Genomic DNA, 23071 nt, shown 5'->3' with positions numbered 1-23071 from the left:
AAGACATATTTGAGAACTCTGCATATGATCAAAGTTTCCTCCCCCTAATTAACATAGATTGGATCAAAATGGCTGCCACATTGTACTGATGTCAACAAATGAACAGTGATGGCTGTACGTTCTTTTTTAAGCTATAGTTTGGGACTTTAGTTTGTCAAGCAGTGATACAGCTAATTGAGTAAATCATAGATAAAGGCACAGAAAAGAACTTTAAGCTTCCAGAGTGAATAACTCCTTTAAATAAATCGAATACGTTGAAACTTATCACAAACACACACCAGTACAGGAAACCAGTCACAGATCAGCCTATTATTTGCTGGTGGTAAGGCGTTGGCATTGTTATTGTCACTATTTATGTATGTCATTGCCTTTGTAATATGAATCTAGCAAACATGAGTGTTTAAAAGGAAATGCAGCTGACACAGGTGCGATCTTAGAAATGGCTGTAGTTATTCGCACCGATTATTCGGACTCGAGTCCGAATATGAAAAAATGTTATTCGGACTCTGATTCTTGTCCAGCATGACATCACTTCCGACTTCCTGTGACTCATGAATCCGGCTTCCTGTCCTGCCTCACTCGTGACTCGCCTCAGGCTGGGTAGAGACCGGGATCACTTCGGGCAAAAAGGCGTTTTGTGCAGGAGCCGAGTTTTAATCTTATGATGAATTTGAGGCCGGCCTGAAAAGTTACAGCGCTTCTAATAAATGTTTATTTGTCAAGAGGTCATCAGAAGCAATTAAAGATGGCTTGTTAGCGTGTGTCGGGGTCGGATGGCCGGCCTGCACACGTGTGGCTGTGTACGTGTCGGGGAGGGTGGTGGGAGGGGGGCACTATCGGTCCGGGCTTTGAACGTCGCATACACGCGTCAGTCTTTTTCCCCCCGGCAACTGATCATTATTACAATAATAAGCTAGTCTTGACGTAGATCTACGTAATGAATTGTGCGCTGGTCTATGGAATCAAAAGTTGCCGTATGCTCAGCTCTACACAGCAACACAATTTTTTCTTGGTAAACAGTCGATATGACACAGGCTTGTGTATTTGAACGAATCGGTCTTTTTTTTTTTTACACAGCTCATAATATGCAGGTGCCAGGTGGTATGCTAATCTTCAATTTTACCTTTTACTACAACAAAGAAAGTGGGAAACGTGGGGGGGGGGGCGTATCAATGAGGCGGCGGGCATTGGATCGGCAGATAAGATGTGGGGGAAACTAAAAAATGGCGGAAAATTGGAAACACTGAACGTTAGATCTATAGAACGAAGACACTTCCTTTTTTCCGGACCCGAGTCCGAATAACATTTTTTCATATTCGGATTCGCGTCCGAATAAGAATTTTTTTTATTCGGACTCGAGTCCGAATATGAAAATATGTTATTCGGACTCGAGTCCGAATAACGACGGCCTATTCGCACAGGGTGTGTGAATACTATGAAATTTTATTCGCACAGGGTGTGTGAATACTATGAAGTTATATTCGCACAGGGTGTGCGAATACTATGAAGTTATATTCGCACAGGGTGTTTCAAAAAAAGGATGGAAATCGGGCCTACCATTTCCTCATTTTTCCCCCTCATCGCGCAAGGACAAAGATATAAGGGGCTGGATTGAACCAGAGAGTTGATTGAACTTTGGTGGACCCGCCGTGTTTATATGTATTAATGCGCACTAGGCAAACAACGGACTTATACATTCATGGGTCCTAATCGACCGCTACGCGAAATAGTTCCCGGCGACGGGAGGCGGAGTGAGTGAGACTTGTTCCCGGCGACGCGAGGCGGAGTGAGTGAGGGCTGCGAGTAGTACTAGCTGCGAGAATACCACGAGAGAGAGATAGAGAGAGAGAGAAGGGGGGACGAGACGAAGTTGTAAACGGACCTGCATTTTATTATCCGATTCACTGAAGAGATCGAAGTCCGGAATATCTAGGCGTCGGATGAGGACGTTTACCGCAGGAACAGGCGCAGGGTTCTCACTATTATATTAGTATTACTTGATCCCAGCCGCTGTTTCTTTTTAGGGGGAGGCAGTGGAGGGAGACCAGAAGTGGATGATTGACCAGCAGGTTCCTGATTTTTTTTATTACATGTCGTAGGCTTATTTTTGCTCCTTTTCTTTTGAGGGGGAGGCAGCAGAGGGAGACCAGAAGTGGAGGATGGACCAGCAGGTTCTTGGTTTTCTGAATTAGTCATAGTACGCTAATTTTTGGTGGACCGCACCTTCTGCACTTAAGTTATTAGGATACTTATAGATCTAGTATCGACAATTGGGGGGGGGGGGGGGGGGGGGGGGCCTGCCACATACATGCAAATCATTTAACAGAAAAGTGGACCAGGAACATTTTATAGTTTGCTCTGCCCAAGAACTTTACTTTATAGTGGACCCACATTGCCAGCCTAGGCAAGGCCTAAGAGGTACCATGAGACTAATTAGAGACGATAGAGGCGCAGGTGAAGTTTATCAGACCAGTGAAAAAAGGGGGAGACATGGTGGAGGTATCTAGATTTGTTTCTAACCTGTACTGTAGCTATGCTGTCTTTTCAATTCAGTTCAGACTTTTTCTTCTCTTCGCTTACTTGGGCCATGACTTGACCGTAGCCTAGATTCTAGGAGAAATGGAGAATCGGGAAGGATTTTTACCTGTCCTGTACCGTGGTCTCCATAATCCGTATTAGATCTAGATCTAAACATGATGAATAACAAGCAAGCATAGAATGACCATTCCTTTCTTTTTAAAAAAAATCTTCCACTCACACCAGAATCTACTCTTAAATATCTAGATCCACATTAGATAAAGAAAAATACATGTGTATAGTCTGTATTTAGTAACCCATCACCATCATGCCCATGTAGATCATAATGGGAACAATAGATCTAGACATCTAATGGGCCTGTCTGTTCTCAGTGTCACTGGGAATAGTTTCTTGGCTTCATCCCAGTGACAGTGGGAACAATTCTGGCCTCTTCCCAGTGCTTTCCAAAATTAAGACCCTTAGCCTAAAACTAAAGGTGGGATACCTGGGTGTGACAAATGAGGTCCAAAATCAACTTAATGTAGTAACTCTGTAGTAATACATCATATTATTTATGGCCAAATGATTGCAGTTTTACTTTTAGGGACTATTCACAAAGACCCCATCCCTCTTGTCACCTTTCCCAGGACCCCCCCCCCCCCCCCCTCAAGTTGCTGTCAACCAAAATTATGTACACATGTGTACGTTTAGATTGCACCTTTGATTTTAAAACAAAATTGTTTATTAATTTAAAGAATACAATAATGGTGGCGCTGCCCCTGCTTGCACTGGAACCGGATCGACTGGTACATGTATACCGCACTCAAGGGGTCTGTTTGGCCAATTTTGGTGGATCGTGTCACCACAAATTTTGTGTTATTAGTACTTTCATACTCTTTCAGAGGGTCTGTGAACTCTGAAAAGCTCTTGAACTTGGCTCCCACGTCCATGCTGAATGGATCTAGAAAAACTAGAACTAGATCTAGGTGTTGAGTAATTTCAGATTTACGATGCAATAGCCTTGGGGCCAACAGAACGCTACTGGCAAGGTTCCCTCAGGGCTCTGTTTTGAAAAATGAAAAGCCATGCAGGTAAGCTTATTATATAGGCCAAGACTGCCTAGTTTCGCGAACTCTCGCGGCATTTGCCAATCTCGCACAGCGTTCGCAGCGCGCAACGATCTCGCGCAGCGCGCAGGTCGGGTCGACCCTGTGCGAATATGATTATTTCTTATTCGCACACCCTGTGCGAATAATATTATTTCTTATGCGCACACCCGGTGCGAATAACCACCTCCTTTAGAAATTGATTACCGGTGTCTTTATTGGACTGTAGAGTTATATTTAGGCATCACGGCCACCTCTATTCTCACCCGTTGTGAGAATAGGGCAGGCGAGTCTTTTGGCTATTCTCACCCGGTGGGTGTTCACCGTTATAGCCTAGGCCAACCAGTGAAGTGTTTACCCTGAACCACAGAATTCTACACTGTGATAACAGAATGGCCACCTCTGGACGCTTAATAACCCTGGTGCCCCCTGGGGAATGCTGGTTGTAAGAAAGAATTAATCTCTATAAGCTCACAGATTAAGAGTTCAGACTTTTAAAATAATATGTATGCCTGGCCTATTTTGTCATGGTCAAGTTTTCTTTCCCACTTGTCGTATGCAGCAGATGATGAAAGAGTTGCTTTGCTTATCAGAGCATGGAAAGACTCTGGGAAGCTGCTAACCATCCCCAATTTAATGGGAAAATCAATTTGTTAATTTTCAGATAATCTGAATTAGTAATGAACAGCTAGAGCTAGAGCCTATGATTTATCGCGTCCATGTGTTGTCATTTGTTTTTGTTTTTAAACTGTGCGTAGAAGTAGGAAAACCCGTATGGAGCCTAAAAATATCAGCTGCAGAGCTATAAATTTCCTTAAACTGAACCTCATTTTATTTGGCCTTGAAATTAAGGTTCCCTTTTTTTAAAAATCAATTCTGAAAGGTTGGCCTCTCTGCACGTTTTAGTATTGACCGAAGATAAGCCCAGGTTACAGAAGACAGTATATCTTTACTTTCACTCCCACATGCAGATGCACTGCTTTTGGCGTAAAACTGTTGTGTTTTTGGCTGCAGAACCCATGTATGGTCAGTAGAACTGTCACAGATAAATTAATTGTTTTCAAGATAATTTCAAATCCTATTTTTCAAGACATAGAATTAATCAATTATGGGGAAATACCCTGAAAATTTTTAACTTCTTGGAGGACATACCCAGAATTCAGCAGTGACTCTCTTCCCCCGTATAGAAATTTGAAAGAATTAAAGTTGTAATCTCAATACCAAGTACCGACCAATCTTCTTTTTGTGCTAAAAACTTGACTCGCTGAAGATTTTGGAAAGATTTTTTTTTTCAGCGAATGCTCCAATTTCTCCGGCAAGTGTTAGTTTGCATTAGTACAGCTAACACAAAAATATAAGTCAGTGAAAGGCTATTGACTGACGATTCTCTGTCGGGGATGGGCAATAGTGTAGACTAGTATACTTCTGTTGTGTATAGGGGAGCTTGCATTCACTTACGTCGATGCATGTGTATGTAGCTAGTATTGACGACAAGTGTGTCAGTACGCCTCCTCTTCAACAGAGATTACACACTACACAACAGCTTGCTGGCATTCTGTAAAATAAGTGAAGTTTTAGAAAGTGGACCGTAGCAGACACTTTAATGAGATCTAGTGAATCAATTTGTATTTTTGTGTTTTGTAGAAATGCAAACTTCAAGAATGTCTTTGAAAGGGGTGAATAAAGTGATTGCTTTCAGGTTTTTTATATTCCTATGGCTGGTGTGATTTGTGAGCACACCCAAATATATCATCATCTCCTACTTTTTTATGTTTTCTCCATTTTGTAATTTTCTTTAAAACATTTTGTATGCTTTTATTTCACAGAAAGTTTATTTGCTAGTTGTCCTACTCCCAAATACAAGCCATGTGAGCTGATGAGGATGAATATTGCCAGATCTGGAGATGACACAGTGCTTTGCTAGAGATGAAATGAGGCTCCTGCTTTATTCGCCATGCAAATATTTATAATGACTTTGTTGGAACATGGGAACAGTTTCATCACACAAGGCCTTGCATCTGAATATGACAATGCAACTGCTCGTGATGTGTGACAAGACTCTAAGTTCCCCCTGCTCTAATACTACGCTCTGCAATGGGGATGTTGGCATTCCTGTTGTGTCTCTCACAACATCATTTGAAGATGTTGAAAAATTGAAAATGAAAATCAGTGCGCAAACTTTGTATGATGGGGATCACGTGAAGAATATACCTAAGGAAGATTCTTGTGATTCTTTGAATGGTGAATCTCATTTAACATGTGAAAACAAGCAATTAGAAAGCGAAGTTCAGGTTTCATCAGGGACACTTAATAAGAGTGAAGAAAATCATGGAATGAATACTAATGAAGGCTTTTTAACAAGCAATCATCTGTCTTTGAAAGAAAATAGTGGTCAACATGCAGCAAAAGATAGTACAACTCTTAAAGGACCTGGCCAAGGCTTATCAATATCATGCATCCCTCAACTTAGCTCAGAGCCAAAGAACCATGTACCAAAAGCTGGCACGAATGTATCAGGTTCTGCAGTAAATGATTTACCTCTTGAGGTTGGTGCCAGTGCTCGTTTCTCAAAGGTCTTAGAAAACATATCATTACCTCTCTTGTACATACCTACTACGAAGCAACTTGTAACTACCGCCAGCAGTGAAAAGGCATCAGATTTAAACACATCATCAGCCTCTGCTCACGAGGATGACAGCCTCAATAAAGATGGAGAGGCAACCAGTCGAGATTTTTTGTGCAATGACCAAGAGTCTTTGAGCAGCCCAAACCAGGACTTGTCTTCGAGTGCACTTCTTGCCCCTCCCCTTTCTATGCATAGAGCCCACAGCACTCAGGAGTTTCACTGCATGGGCAAGTTCCCGGACACAGATCGCCTGACTCTGCACAGTGTGGATAGTTTCCAAGGCCTAGCTCAGCATTTAGAGTTAAGCGGCAGTAACACTTTTGGTGATAATTCTAGTCTGTCAAGTGTAAGCACTGGAACTGATTTCTCTGTTTCTGCTGTTTCCGCGGGTGATGACTGCTATCATTCAGACTCAAGAAGCCTTTCACAACATGTCACAGATGAATCTTTATTTATGGATATCAGTCTTCATACACGGAACTCCTTTGACAAAGGTCGAACTTCTGCTTCATTGGATGGAAAATTTAAAGATGAACACATTCCCGTTTCTCAGGCAGCAAAAAAAACACCTTTAATTGGTCTGAAGTAAGTTGTGCTTACTATTAAGAAATGTTATGTCTTAATTTTTTTAATATATTATATATATATATATTCATAGGTCAACCATTTTATTTCTCATAGCTCATAGACACATACACTGTCTTATGTGTGTACGCAACACTCAATCATGATACTCACACTTGTGCACTTGTACAGGCACATTAGGGTAGAGATGACTCATATTATATGTACATACATTACAAACATTGTGCACTTAACAATAATGCTAGTAATTTGGAACAACAGATTTATACAGAACATTTCAAATCTTTCAAATATGCTGCTTTGTGATATTTTATTATTCAGCATGATTCTTTTTTTTTTTCTTAAAGAAATTATTCTAACATCTTTTACAACAACGAACAATTTTTTCGTATTTTTCTTTTGAGTGCCTGAACAAGTATGGGTCTGTGAAATGATATGATTTGTAAAAAAACAAAATATTCTTAAAAAGTATTTTATTCAAAATTTCTAAAATGCGTCTCAGGTGAGCATACTTTTAGTAGTTACTTAATACTATTCACACGCTACTTTTGAACGAGTTGGAAATGTACAGTAGGTTTCCCATTCTCTCTCCTTCAAAATCTCCTCTTTTTTTCTCTGTCTGACTGTCTCTCTCTTTCTCTCTTCCTTTTCTCTCTCTTTCTCTATCTGTCTGTCTGTCTGTCTCTCTTTCTCTCTCTCTCTCTCTCTCTCTCTCTTTCTCTCTCTCTCTCTCTCTCTCTCTCTCTCTCTCTCTCTCTCTCTCTCTCTTTCTTTCTTCCTCTCACTCTCTCTCCCTTTTTTTAAAACACCCAATGTGACACATACATACTTTACTTTGTACTGAGGTAAAGTGTTCTTGCAAAACGTTTTAGATTGATTGATAACGTACCAGAGAAATTAGGATTTTTTGGTCATTTTATTTTACCATGATAGTTGTACTGCGCATGCAAGCATTATTATATAGATTGAAAACTTAAATTATAATTACTCAACACTCATTGAAGAAGCGTGCAAAGTGGGGGAAAAGAAAACACTTTTGAAGGAAGGTTTTTGTTTGAGTTGACATTTGTAGACAAAATTTCAAATGAAAGACACATAGTGCACTTAAATGATATTTGAAAATAAGTAGATAAAATGGACAAACCATGCAACGTGAAGCATCATGGGTAAATCTAGTTCTTGTCAAAATAGTTTAATTGATGAAGTTGACATTTTTACCACCATTGGATAATTTTGTAAGATATATATAATGATTTGTTGCACAACGTGGTGGAATCAGGCACTCGTCAACTTTTGGGCATGTAGAGTTATTGATATCACCTGAAAGCTTATTCATTTGCCTTGCTTTCAATGAAAAAAATATCCATCTAGCTTGAATAGACGTTGAGATATTTGCGATTGAAGAAGGTGGGGTAGCCTGCTTTCAGTGGTTAAATTAATGAGAAAATGGCCGCCAAAGTTTGGCAACTTCAATAGCGTTAAAAGAGTCCTTGAAAACTGAATTCCGTGCCTTCAAACAAGGGTTTTCAGTAAAATTCACTTGGAAATGTGTCTTCATACAAACATAAAAGGTGTTTAGCCAAAAAACAAAATTTCAATCAAAATTGCCAAACTTGTGTAAAAGTGCCTTTTTGTCGTCTTGTATTATTTTGATGAGCGCCTGTTATCACCACGATGTCTCACATTCATTGATTATTATTTTATTTTAATTTTTTAAAACACCTTTTATGTCCATTTAAAAACACCTCTATGTGGATTTTACTCAAAAACATTGATTAAAAGTATGAAAAGCTCAGAAAATATAAATTTGCAGTCTTGAAAGACTCTCTCAAGCTTTGGAAGTCACCAAACTTTGGTGGCCTTTTCCTTGCATTTACCTCTGAAACCAGTCGACCCCCACCTCCTTCACATGCAGCTATATCTCGACTTCTATTCAATATATATAATGGGTTTTTTTTCTTCAAATGCAAAACAAATGAACATGCTTTAAGATGATACCAATAACCCCATTTTTGCCTAAAAATTGACAATCACCTGATTCCACTGCATTTAGACACATACGAGCAAACATTGTGTTGCCATAATTTGGGTGAAATTCAGGTGTTTGTTTGTTGTTTTTTTTAACAGAAAATTGTACGCCAAGCACCTTGAAGGGTTCATCATGAGAAAATACTATAGAAAATGAAATTTCAGTTAGCTTACGTTCGTTTCAGATAAAGGAAAAAAAAATTGATTTTGATTTGATATAATTATAATGTCAATATTTTATGGGATCAGGCTTTGAAATTTCTATTTACAGCTTATCGTCTTCTTCCAAGTTTCTCCACGCTATCACAACATTTAGACGCAGCATGGCCATTTAGAACAGCAGTCACAAATGCTGCTTTATACTGGCTGTAGTTTACTCCGGCCTGTAACATTTTAAGTAAGAGCTGGGGTTTTTTTTTAAGATTATAATGTGGGCTAACGCTATTACCAAAATATTGAGTTTGTTAGTAATTTAATATAATGTGATAACATTAAAAGGATGGGAAAGAAAGTTCTTGAATACTTATCTGATTATTCACATATTTTTTATGAAAGTATTTTAGTTCTATATTTTGAAAAATATTCCAAGTATGTTATATGTGCCCTTTTTGTTGTTTTCTCTCTTCAGAAATTTATTCTCCAAACGAGCTAAAGAAGAAAGTGCTCCTGGCTGGAAACTATTTGGGAAAGTTCCACCTAAATCTGTTCCCCATCGCAATGCTAAAGAAATAACATCAGAGTTTCAGGCACGTCAGCGGAAAGAAGGTGCTGTGCCAGTTGTCCAAACCTCTGGCGTGAACCATGGAACAGAAGTGATGTCAACCACAGCACTCATATTGGAGAATCGGCCAACGTAAGTTTGGTTTTTCTCTTTTACAGAGGTGTATTGATAATGGAACAAATATTTTAGCTGTGTTTTTATATGCTGATACGTTGAGGTTTATTGCAATTTTGATTTAGAATGCTTTTTCCTTTATATGATAATATATTGTTGTAACAGAAGGTTATAATGTTTTTTCTCCTTTGCTTTCAGAGTTACAGCACAAAAGGTAGCAAGGATAAGAATGTTTGTAAAGCAACAATAAGAATGTTTCTATTTGATTTCATGCGCTTCAAAGACATTTTTAATTCTGCATTCCTGTCTCGTTTCTACAACTAGGAACCTTCCGTGCAAAAGTCCCGAGGAGGCTGAGAAGCATCGGCAGCAATATGAAGAAATGATAGAGGCAGCAAAAAGAAAAGGTGCTTTTTTCCTTTTCAAATGTGAATGTTGTTTTTCGTTCAATAGTTCACACATCGTCTTAGGACCTTTTTGTTTCCTCTCGTTTTTGCTTGTCTTTTGAACTTGATGTTTGAGTTGCATTTGTCGCTCCATTCATTGCTCCCTTCTAACTTATGGACAGCGTTTGAAGCCTCTCTGACAGTCTGCTGCTTACACTTCTCTTCTAAACTTTTAAATCTTTCTAAAGCGTAAAAATTACACAAGTAATGATGCTTTTGTGGTGTAATGTTCTTTACTAAAGTTTTTATTCTTTCTAAAGTGAAAACTACCCCATGGTACTTTGTGTTGAAATATGGCAGTTTTTGTGCTAATTGACTGTAACCTACAACAACCTGTAATGTATTCTGTCAAACAATACTTTTTCCTCTCCTCTGCCTCTCCCCATCATGAGCTTGTAATGTATTCATTAAATATCAAAACAGATTTACCTTACAATTAAATTTTCTACGTTTGACTCCATAGCCAATATCAATCCATTTATTTTGATTACTGAAAAGCTGCTGCGGGGAGGGGGGGGGTTGTTTTTTTCTCCAAAATTGCTAGTCCATTATGGACAGGTTTGATTGCTATTAAAAATATGCATTTTGGGGAATATTTAGAAGCTGCAATACTGATGCTAATGTGTGCATGATGATATGGCATACACGTCTTTTATTAATGAGAAGTGGGTGGTAGGTGGGTGCTTTGGTGTGGTTTGCTCCTTCTTTCCTATGAAACATCTGTCGTCCTTATCCTTCCTCCTTTTTTGTGTATGTTACTCTCTTGTAACATATAATCTATTCTTCGGCACTTATATGACCTTATTGTGTTGCAAGTGCCGTAGACTCATACTAAAACTTAATTAATGAGATGTAAATGGGAATGGTTTGATTCTGTTCAGTGCATGATATTGACTTTTCTTCATGTATTTTTTGTTAAAAGAGCAAAAAGACATCAAGATGAAGAAAAAGCAGCTACAACAACAGCGGAAACTTGAGGACCAGCTCATGTCGGCGGCTCGCCTGTGGAACTCAGATATTCTACCCAACTGGGACGCTATGTGAGTGTTGTTTAGGCTCTTTTTATCACAAATCATTAGTAAAGCATCAGCAGAAATAAAAAGTTTAAGATAGAATGAACTTTCCTAAACAAAACATTTTTGTTGTCTATGGGAACAGTTACATACTTTTCAAGTAAAAAATTGCTGCAGTTCATCTTAGGTGGCTAGAAGTTTTTTGCCAATGTAAATTGAACACATATGTGTGACAGGGTGGGATGAGTATTTTGGCATTTATTACTGTAGGTTCATAGTCCGGTGAAGAGTATACTTGTGGTGTATGTTGACAGTGGTTAAGAGTGTATAGTTATGATGCTGAATAAGAGCAGTAAATACTGTTTTTGTTGAGTTTTGATCATGACAATCTCTATTTTGAAAATATCAGACCTGCCAAGTACTTGATGAAATTGGAGCCCTCTAATTTTTTAATTATTTCTTTTTGCTAATCAGAGGATCATGATTAGATTTGCTTCAAAATCCAGTTTTTTAATTGATTTCTTGAATTTTGTTTTCGTCAGTTGCACTCAACTTTTCGTGAATGAAGTGAAAATTATTTTTAATATTTGCGTGACTTATCATAAATGGTATGAAAATACACATATTTGTTACATGTTTTTGGCTGTTGTATTTGCAGTACATGTTTGTTTGCTACATTCGGTTTGTATCATAATCTTAATCTACTGGGGTTCTGGAGACAGATTATTATTCCCCCAAACTCTGATTTTGAGGGAGGATTCTGCAGAAAACACCTGCTTTTTGACATAGAGTGGTTGGCAAATCTGATGTTTACTTTCTCTCTCTGGAATTATCCTCTGATTCTCTATGTCTGTTGCTTTGAGGGTCAATTGACTATGATATATTCAAAAGATTTTTACTCAAGGGTACTTTATTTTCTACAGTTATTTTTGGTATTTACAATTTTTAACATTTTTTTGTATCACAGGCGCAACACGAAGAAAGCTCGTGACCTATGGTGGCAGGGCTTACCCCCCAATGTGAGAGGCAAAGTGTGGAAACTTGCCATTGGTAATGACCTGAACATCACGCATGGTGAGTCACATGTGCAGGAAAGGTTCTCAGTGCTTGATGATCCCCACAGGGAGAGCAATAAGTGGAGAGAGGGAAATGGCAGAAAACGGGTTATCAATAGTTTCAGGTCTGTGTCTTCTGCTTTCCCCTGAGTATAACTTTTCGGGTTCTTCCCCACAGGGCAGTGGGTAGTTTCCTGTATGGTGTATTTTACTACAAGATTCTTGGTTCTCTCATCTTTATATCATTTTCAGAGTCCTCCTCATATGTATGTGGACTACCTTCTTTTTTCTTCATCTTTCAGTAGAGATTATTTTCTCATTTTGCTTGAAGATGGCATGGACAGGCTTAATCTTATTCTTGTTTCTACAGTGAAGATATCTATTGCTTTTGCTTAAAGGATGAGCTGTGTTTTTGTGTTTTTTTTCTTAATCCAAATTGATCGGAACCTTATGGTTAGGATTGTGCAGAACCATTGAAAAATTCCAAGCATCAAAGTGAGTGGACTGAATTTATCTGGGTTCTCTTATTGTGAGCAGTGAGCTTTCAGTTTGTATTTCTTTACTTTCACTTTGTTGTTTCCTTTTGCTTGTCTTTTTTCCCCAATGCTAAATGACCACTTTGGTGTCAGTGCTTCTCTTTACAAAAACAAAAACAAACAAATGACAATAAAAGCTTCTATTTACTCAAAACCAGGCACTGTTTATTACTTCTATGTGAGCATGGTTCCCTTTATATCAACCAGGGGAGAAATTCATTTGAAGACTGATTTGAGTCTGTGAGAAGCCATGCTCCCCACAGAGTGTTTTAGACAAACTGAAGTTGATTTCATCAATGTTGTTCAACAGTGGGTGTTTTTTGTTAATGCTGTTTGTATTGACTTTCAAATTATGTGTTGACAATGGGTAGGACTTTTACTCCTACATCTTTTCAGCACTGCATCCGCCTTCTTCTGTTTCTTATTAAATATGGCAGTGATTGTGTCAACTCGCCTTCATCTACAGTTTGTCACCAAATGCAAATTTTGTTTTTAGAAATCTATTCTTTACAGAGACCAATGTAACCAAAAGTTATTTGTGTTTGTTCCCAATCCCAGAATTGTATGAAATCTGCCACGAGCGAGCTGAGGACAGAATCAAACTGGTACAAGCAGAGAGTGGGCTGGCCACCTCCGCGTCAGAAGGTATTTTTCATGTCTCCTGCCATGTTTTAATCATCTTTTTCAACAATGCTTTTATGGTACAAAGTTTGTAAGGTAATTTCATATGGATCTCAGTTGGAAATGTGTAATTAGTCGTAGTTATTTAATTTCCTTTCCATTGTCAGTTTGATCTGATAATATGACTGACCTCTATTTGTGCAGTGCTAAATTGTGTTTGAAATTTGTATTTTTATAGGATGTTTTTTAAATATGAAATTGAAGTAAATGAGTTAAGTTCAAGTGGAGCTTCAAAGGTTTGAGGAATAGAAAGAGGACTGGTTATACTTAAGTATTTGGGGAACAGGATATTTGTTTCTCACAGGCGTAAGGAAATACTATGGTCTGCAGCTGATAGTATGCACCTGGAGTAACAAGAAAAGTACAGTTAAATGAACATGCCGTCTAGGGAATTTCTAAGAAGAGTATTATATTATGAACCACTTGGCATCTGGTCTCCTGCGGTGGGTAGTGTTATTGAGCAGAGCTTGCCCTGAGGTGTCAAGTTTTCTAATATTGAGTTATTCATTTTCTAATATTGAGTGATTCACAGACGACCATCAAAGATACAACATAGCCTTCTCGCACTGTCCTCTCGCCAGTCAGGGGCAGTCACTGGCTTTTCTCATTGGGCAATTCTGCCACACTTCTTGTCCCTAAACTTTTTTCCCTCACTGGCAAAGTTATAATTTCGAATAAAAAAAGGAGGGCATTTGCGAGATATTTTTCCATCAGTTTTAAGCGAAATTAGTAATTTTATGGCTGATCTGTTTCTTGCACTACCACAGGAGTGATCTTGCCATTGTAAGGGGTTGTCAATTTGGAATGTGCACTTCTGAGTGATAGTTGTACAAAGTTCTGCGCTACCACTGTGTTTTGACACAAATTGGGGTTTTATATGTATTGCTGTTGCTTCTATTAGCCGCAAACCATTATATTGATATTTAAATGGTACCTGAGATAAATGAGCAAAACACAGTAGTAAGGTGTCTTTTCTAAAGATGCAGTGTTGAATGCACAACCCACAACTGAAGAGAAGACTGTAATCCCGGCTCTGGCAACCTTATCTCAAGTCTAAGTGCACAAGATTTAATCTAAACGCACAAGATCTGTTTAAGAACACAATAATGAAAATTTTCTTTGCTTTCAAATTAATTTGATGATAACATGATTTTTATTTGCTTTATTTACTCAGATGTAATTGGTGTTGTTCATTGAATGCTTTTTTTTTTCTCTTCTATAGCGTCCTTGGGTTCCTTGACGAGCAGTTCGTCAAACAAAGAGTCCAGTGTAAAAGTTATCAAGTTAGATGTGTCTCGAACATTCCCTCAACTATGTATATTCCAAAAGGTTTGTTTTTCTGTTTCATTTGGTTATTCTGGGTTTTTGTAAAGAAAATTAATGCTTTTTGTTGCTCCTAGGGACTAGATTCTACAATTATCCTGTCCCTTTTGTAGACCTGCATGTTTGCTGACAATCGTCTGAAATCCAACAATTGCTACCCGACCCACGACCCAGGCAATGCTATCTCTAGGCTCACCTGTATTAGTCAATGTTCGAGGCCTTGCCAATCGCCAGCGCCTCTTTTTTCCCCGGTCGGCTTTGTCTGCACTTTCGTTTTGTGCAGACGTAGGCGTTCCTGACATAATTGGAACCTGAGTAGAAATACCAATGCGGAAAAAAAACTGATGATGTGAATTACATCTACTTTCAGTTTAGTGCTCGAGCGGCCATTTTGAATTTAGTTTGTTGACCAATTGTTCAGATGTGGATTTCATTCAAGGCCTACTCACTTGTTCTTCTAGATCTAGATTTATATAGACTATATGGAGGATTCATATCGGCGGTGTTATTCTCAAACCGGCTACGTGCAGAAAGGCAAATTTTATAGGAGGACAAAAAACTGATTTTTGTTAAAACGTGCAGCATGTTCTTACATATTTCTATACAAAAGGTTAAGTTATAAGCGTTGGGACCAAATACTACTTGATTTTTCTTAATGATGGTGTTCTTGATGGTCTTAAATACCACAACCAATAGTTTTATTTGGCACATAGCCGATTATGGGATGACAAAAAATGTGCAGCACAATGCAAGTGGCCAGTTCTCTGCACTAAGCGGTTCGCGCATGACACTTTCGCGCTCAGCCGTGACACGAGGCGTTATGTGGCCGGTTAGGCGCAGCTGTGTGCTTCTGTTCGCCGTCATAGTAAGTATAGATCTCCATGGACGACGGTGAGTTAAAGGCCTAGTATTTAAACTAATATCTTAACGAAAGCTGACTGGTTCAAACAAAATGCTTTTGAATGACAAGTTCAGTGCTTTGACTGGTCCTTTGTCAGTATATTAATTAACCCTAATGGTTGAGCGTAAGCCTGGTTACTGGGGGGGTGTTGGTTCAAACTTTGTTGCCTGTTTTTTCATAATGGAGGTTATTTAAGAAGAGGGGTGGGGTGGGGCTCTATATCTGCCCGTTTGGAAATTTAGCTGTACTACACGAAATATCCCAGTATGTCAGGTCATCAATTGCACGACTAGAATTGTTGATAAGATGACCTCTATGTGTTTACAAAAATATCAAACAAAACCCCATAACAACCCGAACTAAAGTTGTCTAAAAAGCCAGGATAACACTTTTTTCAGTATTGTCTGAGAAACCTCCAGTTTTGTTTGATATCCTCCCAAGAGCAGGGCCTCCATATGGCTCATGTTGGTCTCGGGGTTCTAATCTGGATCAGGGGGTTATGGGTTCAATTCTCGGCTGAATTATAATAAAATTTAAAACCTGGTCACTTAATTTGCATCCTATTGTTTGGGGCATGGTTGAGAGACTATAGTAACCTGTATTGTTTAATTGTGCCTAGGCGGGGTTCATTTCTTCCTGTGCATTTAACTTTTATTATTTCTCATGCTTGAGTTCCTGTATAATAAACAATGACAAAAAAGTAACAAGAATTCAATTATTGTGAATCTCTACTTTCCCGATCAGCTTTGTTCAGTGCTAGTCAGTTGACTGAGCATGGTAAAATGGATGGTAGTCAACTGGCATGAGCTCTTACACAGGATGTCCAGCAAGGTCATAAAGTCGTTAAAAAGTCGTAAATTCAACGCCCGGGTCGTAAAGGTCGTAAATGGTAGAAAAGTGCTGTGACGGTAGTAAACGGTCGTAAATTAAATCTGCGTACTGAGTAATGAACCCGGCGAGACTTTTCAGTGAACGGTGTCATAGCTGCGGTACTCGGTGATTAGCAAGTCCCATCTTTTACTATTATTCGTTCGACTTTTCACGGTCCGAGAATTCGTTTCATGCGAACAGGCGGCTATGCTGGCTTGAGGAAGTGAATGTGAAACCTAGGCTTGATCGGGAAAATGAAGATCTACTTTCGCTTTCGTTACCACCCAGAAATTTGCCAGCAATAGACTGATAACGCAACATTTGTAACATGCAGGTTGTGCAGTATAAACGCTGTGTCGCCGTGCAAATAAAATTCAATCAATACTTGGACTCGCCACTGTGTTGTCACTTGTGTGAAAAAAAAAAAAGAAAATACAAGCATCTTCCGATTTTTAGAGAATCGGGCTTGACATCGTGACTGGTCTGTGAACCTGCGCGCATTCGCATCTCATGATATGACATGATACTGGTTAGTTGTGAACAATGTAAAGGTTTATAGTTGCACATGAGATAGGTGTATACAAATGAACTTTATTGTTATTATTATTGATTGCGCATTGTTGGTGTAGATCAATTTTGGTTTTTTACAGATCTCTTACTTTTGATTGTCATGGCAATTTGGTACTGTGGAATTTGGTTAGAAAATAATGACATAATGGAGCAACATATTTCTTATCATTCATTTGTATGATTTCTATCTTTTGAAGGATATTTCATGGTTTGATACCCCTACAACAGAGAAAAGAAGGCTTGTTCCAAACTCCTATCGCAAGTCTGTTAATTTTTTTTTTTTCAGGGTGGTCCCTATTATGACCTTCTCCACAGTTTGTTAGGTGCTTATGCCTGCTACCGGCCAGATGTGGGCTATGTAAGTATTACAGACCTGTCAAGTATTCTAATTAAATCATAGTTTGCCAGTTTTCCTTTGCTTGTCATAGATCTCCGTTCATTTTGTTTTTTGTTGTTTTGTTATTGAAAATATATGGTATTAATTGTAATATATGTGTGACTTGTTGTTAATGATGAGGACAAATTTGGGAGGATTAATAGGGACACTCTTATTTTTTATCATGGAGTGGTTGACAGGTCGATTATTAATCTGTAACAAGTGTATTGCATTTGTTTCTGTAGCTGGAGTATTTTTTTACAATTTGAATGATTCATTAAGATGTATATCATATCTTAGCTTTTATGAACAATGGAATTTATGTTATACCCAAACTATATGTCTTTTCTTTTAAAGTTACCAGATTATATTTTAGAAGAATTAAAAATGTCTGCACTCATTAGGCATCTTTTCTCAAGGTACATCTGGAATGACCGTTTTATGTAGGCTTCAGATTGAAGATTTATAATCGTGTCACCTAGCATTAACAAGGCTTTTTTTTTTAATTTGTTGAAATTTGACCATAAATTGTATAGCAGAACTTGGGAAAGCGGAAATGGAATTTTGAATTTATACATGCAGACTGACTGTTAAAATCATGAAGGCTGTTGATCAAGATTTATAGTACAATCGATGTACAGCATATAATGCAAGGGCACCATTGCTTTCTAGGTCTGCTGCTTATTTCTGTCTTTGACTAATGAAGGTCATTGTGTCGAATTACATCTCTTTTTATGTGAATGTTTTTAAGAAATACATGTCTGTTGCTTGACTTGAAAGAGTTTCTGTGTTGGGAACAAATGAAAGCGACAAATGTGTAATTGATGGGTTGTATTTATATGTTTTCTAATTTTCCATTATTTTAAATAATCGAAAGTGTAACAATATACATGTAATTTTGATGGGTCTTTTGTCATAAATTGTGTACATTATACAAGAACTTGTTCTTATCTGGCCTCTGCAGGTGCAAGGTATGTCATTTATTGCTGCTATCTTGCTGCTCAATATGGATGTGGCTGATGCCTTTGTCTGCTTCGCCAACTTGCTCAACCGACCATGCCAGGTCACTTTTTTCCGCATGGACGAGAATATGGTAAGCTCTAAGTTTCTTAACAGGGTGAAAAGTCTGCCAAATGGTAATGAAAACATTTGTTATTGGATTCTTTTATTGGGTGATTTTTTTTTTAATGTGGGGAGAGGGTATATTTTGCCAAAGTAAAATGCTAATTGTTGATTCAAAAATGAAAGTATGGCGGTATAAATGGGTGTTTTTTGGGGGGAAGTGTATTTACTCTTGTTTCTTATGACAATAGCTGCTGTCACATATCTTTTTACTTTTTCTTTGAAATGTTTTTCAATCTTTGTAGTGTAGAAGAAAATATATAACTGTCATCAAAAGGGAAAAGTGTGGATTTGTTCTCCCTGCCTGTCTGGATGAAGTGTATTCAGAACAGGTTTTATGCTCCTTTCCCCGAGGTGAGGTTATCTAAAAGGCAAAAAACTGCCTGATAATATCCTTGTCAGATCTTAGGGCTTGGCAAAGTAGCGGAGCAAACAGAGTTCGAGAATCCCTTTTTGTTCCTGGCCTGGAAACTCCACCCAGTGTTGCCTGACCATGAGACCAGCAACATTTCAAGTCAATCTGTGATTTGACTTAAATCCAGATTGTCTGCCCTTTAGTCCAGGAGGAATTCTTTATCAATGATTTGTAATGGAGCAGTAAAATTACAAATAGTACAGAGAAAAGACATTATAAAGAAAGGTAGAAGTCTCTGAACTGTCATTCAGTGTATTGAAGAACCTGTCTTTTTTCCACAGATGACTGCATACTACAGAACCTTTGAGGAATTTTTCAAAGAAAATCTGCCTAAGCTCTATGCTCACTTCAACTATCATAGTGTTACTCCCAACTTGTACCTCATGGAATGGTAAGTGAAAACTGAAATCTTGTCAGATCATTATATTCGGTAGGATTTACAAAACAAAATTTGTTGAGAACTTTTTTACTCTTTTGTTTTGGATGAAGTGACCTCATAAAAAGTATAGTTACAGCATATTTATTATTTTTGGGGCATCTTAATCCATTTCCTTTTTACCACATTTAGTTTAACCTGTTTCAGTACATGATCAGCACCTTTATGTGTACTTCATGCACAATGTATATTTCAGCACTTTTGTAATAGGTTTCATTATGGTTTTTTAAAACCTTTATAAGTATGCTTTTGTATGAAGTCTCTCTTTCAGATCCTTGTCCTCAAAAGATGAAATGTGTAGAAATTGTAATGTTATGAAATGATATGTTCAACAATATTTGTGATTGCTTTTAATTTTGTTTCCGGCTGTGGTTGTAGTGCAGTGTCTTGTTGCTGGGTCAATCAGCTGTGCTTATTTCGATTTATTTAAGAATGAAAGATACTGAATGGATGAAAAGTTTGAGCATTAAGCAGCGCTATTCTTGAAGAAAATTCTACCTTCTATCCCAGGGTTTTCTTGCTATATAGCAAGTCACTGCCTCTGGATGTGGCATGCCGTGTATGGGATGTCTTCTGTCGAGATGGCGAGGAATTCTTATTCAGGACTGCAATAGGTATGTATATGACTGTCTTTCCATGCCAAGGTTGCATTTTTTAAGAGTCCGGTGTTTAACTGTGTAATTGAGACATTACCGTTAATGCCTATAGCCTGCTCAGTATGAAAAAAATGGGCTGTATACATAAAAATCAATCTCTTTATGGGTTAAAGCAGAAGGGAAAATGTGCTCCGAATATCCCAATGGGAATTTTAAAGAAGAGCAAGTTAAACTGTCTGAAATGAAATACATTTTCATAGGTAAAAGTTATGAAAACTGCTCAAATGACCAGCATGAAAGAAGGCCGCAATGTGTGCTCAGATCAGGGTAATTTTTTTTATTATCAACTGAGCAGGAAAAGAAACAAATGAAGTGGGCTGTTCATGACACCTGTTGATTTTCCATTTCACTATTCAACTCTGAAATCTGCGCACTTACAGAGATGCGACTTTAATCCACTGATAAGACCAACTTCTTCTTATGGCCAGCATTCTCCATGAGGCACCAGGGTCACTCGACAGTGTGTTTATTTATATTGGAAATAACACCTTATTTTTTATAGCGCACACAAGGTTTCTATAAATAAGTGTCACGAGAATATGAATAACCTCCTTTAATAAGTTAACAAGTCATTACAAGTGGTTACACCCATTCAAATAAACCTTCTAGAACTTATTGATGTTACTTACGATCTGGAGTTGGATAGGAAAAAATATAGGTCAATTTCCAAATGTTTTGCTCTCAAATTTTTTTTCTAGCTGCACAATAGTTTTCAAAACTATTAAATAGAATGATTTCATCAGCAAATAAAATTTTATGTAAAAATCATGCTCTTTTGAAAGATTTTTTAATTGAAAAATGAAAGTCTTGTTTCCTGGTTGTCCTTTCGAGTTCCTCATGTCTTAAGAGGGTCAATTTGCTCAAATTTCTTTGGATGAATGAACATATAGAGCTACCAAATTTACCTGTTTTGAAAGAGATGTACACCTTGGTTTCAAACCAACAGTGGCAGTTCTAGACGTAGGCCACAAACATACACAAACACAAGCAGACTGATGCACCAACAATTCGGTCGTGTAAATTCCAGACCTGCTGGTGCCCAGCACACATAAGCTAAGCAGGTCTGGGCTGATTTGGGACCTTTGGAAAGCGAGTGTGCCGAAACCTGCTTATCGATGTGCATAAAAAACGGCGCGTGGTGATAATATAGACGAAGATAATAAAGTTACATATGCAAAAAACTTACACTCATTTATGTACTTCCCCTCATCCTCAGATTACCATTAGTATGCCTCATGGAAACATTTAATGTATAGAACCAAGCCACAATTACATTCCCTGAGAATAGAACCCCTCAAATGTTTGTCTTTTTTTCAACTCTATTCGACTGATCAACTGGAAGTGAATAGATAAGACTGTAATGACCTTGCACAAAAAAACCCATCCAGTAATCAAAGAAATACACAGACTGGATTAATCAGTAATCAGCCTAGGTCTAAAATAGGAACGGAAAGAGAGAGAAGTCAAGTTCATGGTACCAATAATGAAATGCATAATATGTACTGTGAGCAGCAACATAGTGTAGCCTGAGACCTGTAAGTGGGCTCTGAAAAAAGTTGTCTTAATTTTTAAATAAAAATTTGTATTGTTGTAGGCACAAATATGGCTGCTTAAAATGTGGGGGAAGGCTGAGAAGGACAAAATGGAGGTTTATGTAATATCAAAGGTTCCAATGTTGAAGGCTACTGAACTCATACAGTTGCATACTTATCAAACCTGCTGATTAGATTAGCCTGCATCACCAAAGCCTTTTGCCTGTCTCTTCAGGTATCCTGAAGCTCTATGAAGTGGTGCTGATGAAAATGGACTTCATCCACATGGCACAGTTCCTGACCAAGCTCCCAGAGGACATCTGTGCTGATCACCTGTTCAAGGAGGTGGATGGTGTGAGGATGAACATCGACAAAAGAGGATTCCATGCTGTCCATGCCTTTTTCAAAGACCTTCACGAAAATACTTCGTTATCATAACACAGACCGAAGCCTGTTGTTTTAGCATAGGGCAGACTCTGAGATCAAAATGTACTGGGGGGGGGGGGGGGTCAGGGATGCAGCCAACAGACCACAAACATATATTGTGTGCAGGAGACTCTATAACTTTGGTTCAGTGTATGGGCAAGGGGTTTGATAATTTTACTCTTTCTGTTGTGTTTAGTTTTATCACAAAAAAATTATTTAGTTTTCTATTTTTTAACGTAACATTTTGTGAAAAGTGAGACTAAAAATAACTGTTCGTTCTTCTGTTGTGGGAACAACACTATTGGTCCTTTGCCCTATTTTTCCATTTTGCCCTCTTAGATGCATACTTTAGAAGAGGGCTCTCATGACCAAGACGTTAGCCTCTCTTTTAATTGGTCCTGAGTTTGAATCTAGGTAGCGACGGAAAATTTTCTTTTCTAAAATTTTCTCCTTTCACATCCTTTCTTGCTATCTAATAATGTTCTGTCGTCTGCTTTTGTCTGCACTTTCTGCCACCACCTTTTAACCTCCTTTGCCCCCTCTTCTGGGCTCGTGACTCTTTCTACAGCCTTTCTATTGCTCCTCCTTGGCTCCTTCTTATTGATGTGTTTCAGCCACATCCCTGATTTTCTGGTAGGAAAGATCTACACCTAGCTTTCTTAGACAAGTGCGAAAAATCTCAGCGGTCATGTATACTAGTTGCATATGTTAAAGATTACTTGGCGGTCCAAAATCGATAAGTGTAGGCTTCACCCGCCACCTGTGCAAAATTCAAAATTTCCTACTAACTGAAAAAACATCTGGTGTTTCCACGCTCTCATATGGCCTAATGCAGTTGTGAGCACCATAAAGCATTTACAAAAAAAAAATACTTTAGTCTCTCTGGAAAGTTGCTGACCCACCTAGCTACTCTTTTTTATTTGTAGAATTTCACTTTGTTTGTTATCATTCCCAGATACTATTGTAGTTTTTACCTCCTGTCCTTCCATTTACCCTCCCTTTTTTATTTTTGCCAA

At 38.2% G+C, this 23071-nt stretch overlaps 1 protein-coding gene across 2 annotated transcripts; it reads left to right on the top strand.

Moving 5' to 3' along the window:
- The first annotated feature begins 19 nt into the window (after positions 1-19).
- Positions 20-22536, top strand: LOC101860301 (TBC1 domain family member 12). Of its 2 annotated transcripts, none has more exons than XM_005090287.3 (13): positions 20-114; positions 5450-6834; positions 9491-9715; positions 10022-10104; positions 11066-11183; positions 12124-12230; positions 13306-13392; positions 14651-14757; positions 17379-17450; positions 18433-18561; positions 19287-19396; positions 19952-20055; positions 21865-22536. In XM_005090287.3, exons 2-13 carry the CDS (start codon positions 5609-5611, stop codon positions 22065-22067), a joined length of 2571 nt encoding a protein of 856 aa, XP_005090344.1. In that variant the 5' UTR covers positions 20-114; positions 5450-5608; the 3' UTR covers positions 22068-22536. The 2 variants fall into 2 exon arrangements, with proteins under 2 accessions (XP_005090344.1, XP_005090343.1); XM_005090286.3 differs by having other exon boundaries at positions 50-322.
- The last annotated feature ends 535 nt before the right edge of the window (positions 22537-23071 follow it).

This window comes from Aplysia californica, unplaced genomic scaffold (assembly GCF_000002075.1).
Source record: "Aplysia californica isolate F4 #8 unplaced genomic scaffold, AplCal3.0 scaffold00015, whole genome shotgun sequence".
NCBI lineage: Eukaryota > Metazoa > Mollusca > Gastropoda > Aplysiida > Aplysiidae > Aplysia > Aplysia californica.
The sequence above is the reverse complement of the archived record's forward strand: the minus strand, read 5'-3'. Positions and strand labels throughout refer to the sequence as shown.

What these genes read in the sequence shown, in the direction of transcription:
- LOC101860301 (XM_005090287.3), top strand. Translation starts at nt 5,609, where the DNA reads ATGGGAACAGTTTCATCACACAAGGCCTTGCATCTGAATATGACAATG. An exon ending in CTACCCAACTGGGACGCTAT is followed by an intron (nt 11,184 to 12,123) that starts GTGAGTGTTGTT and finishes TTTGTATCACAG; the next exon opens with GCGCAACACGAAGAAAGCTC. An exon ending in ACCGGCCAGATGTGGGCTAT is followed by an intron (nt 17,451 to 18,432) that starts GTAAGTATTACA and finishes TGGCCTCTGCAG; the next exon opens with GTGCAAGGTATGTCATTTAT.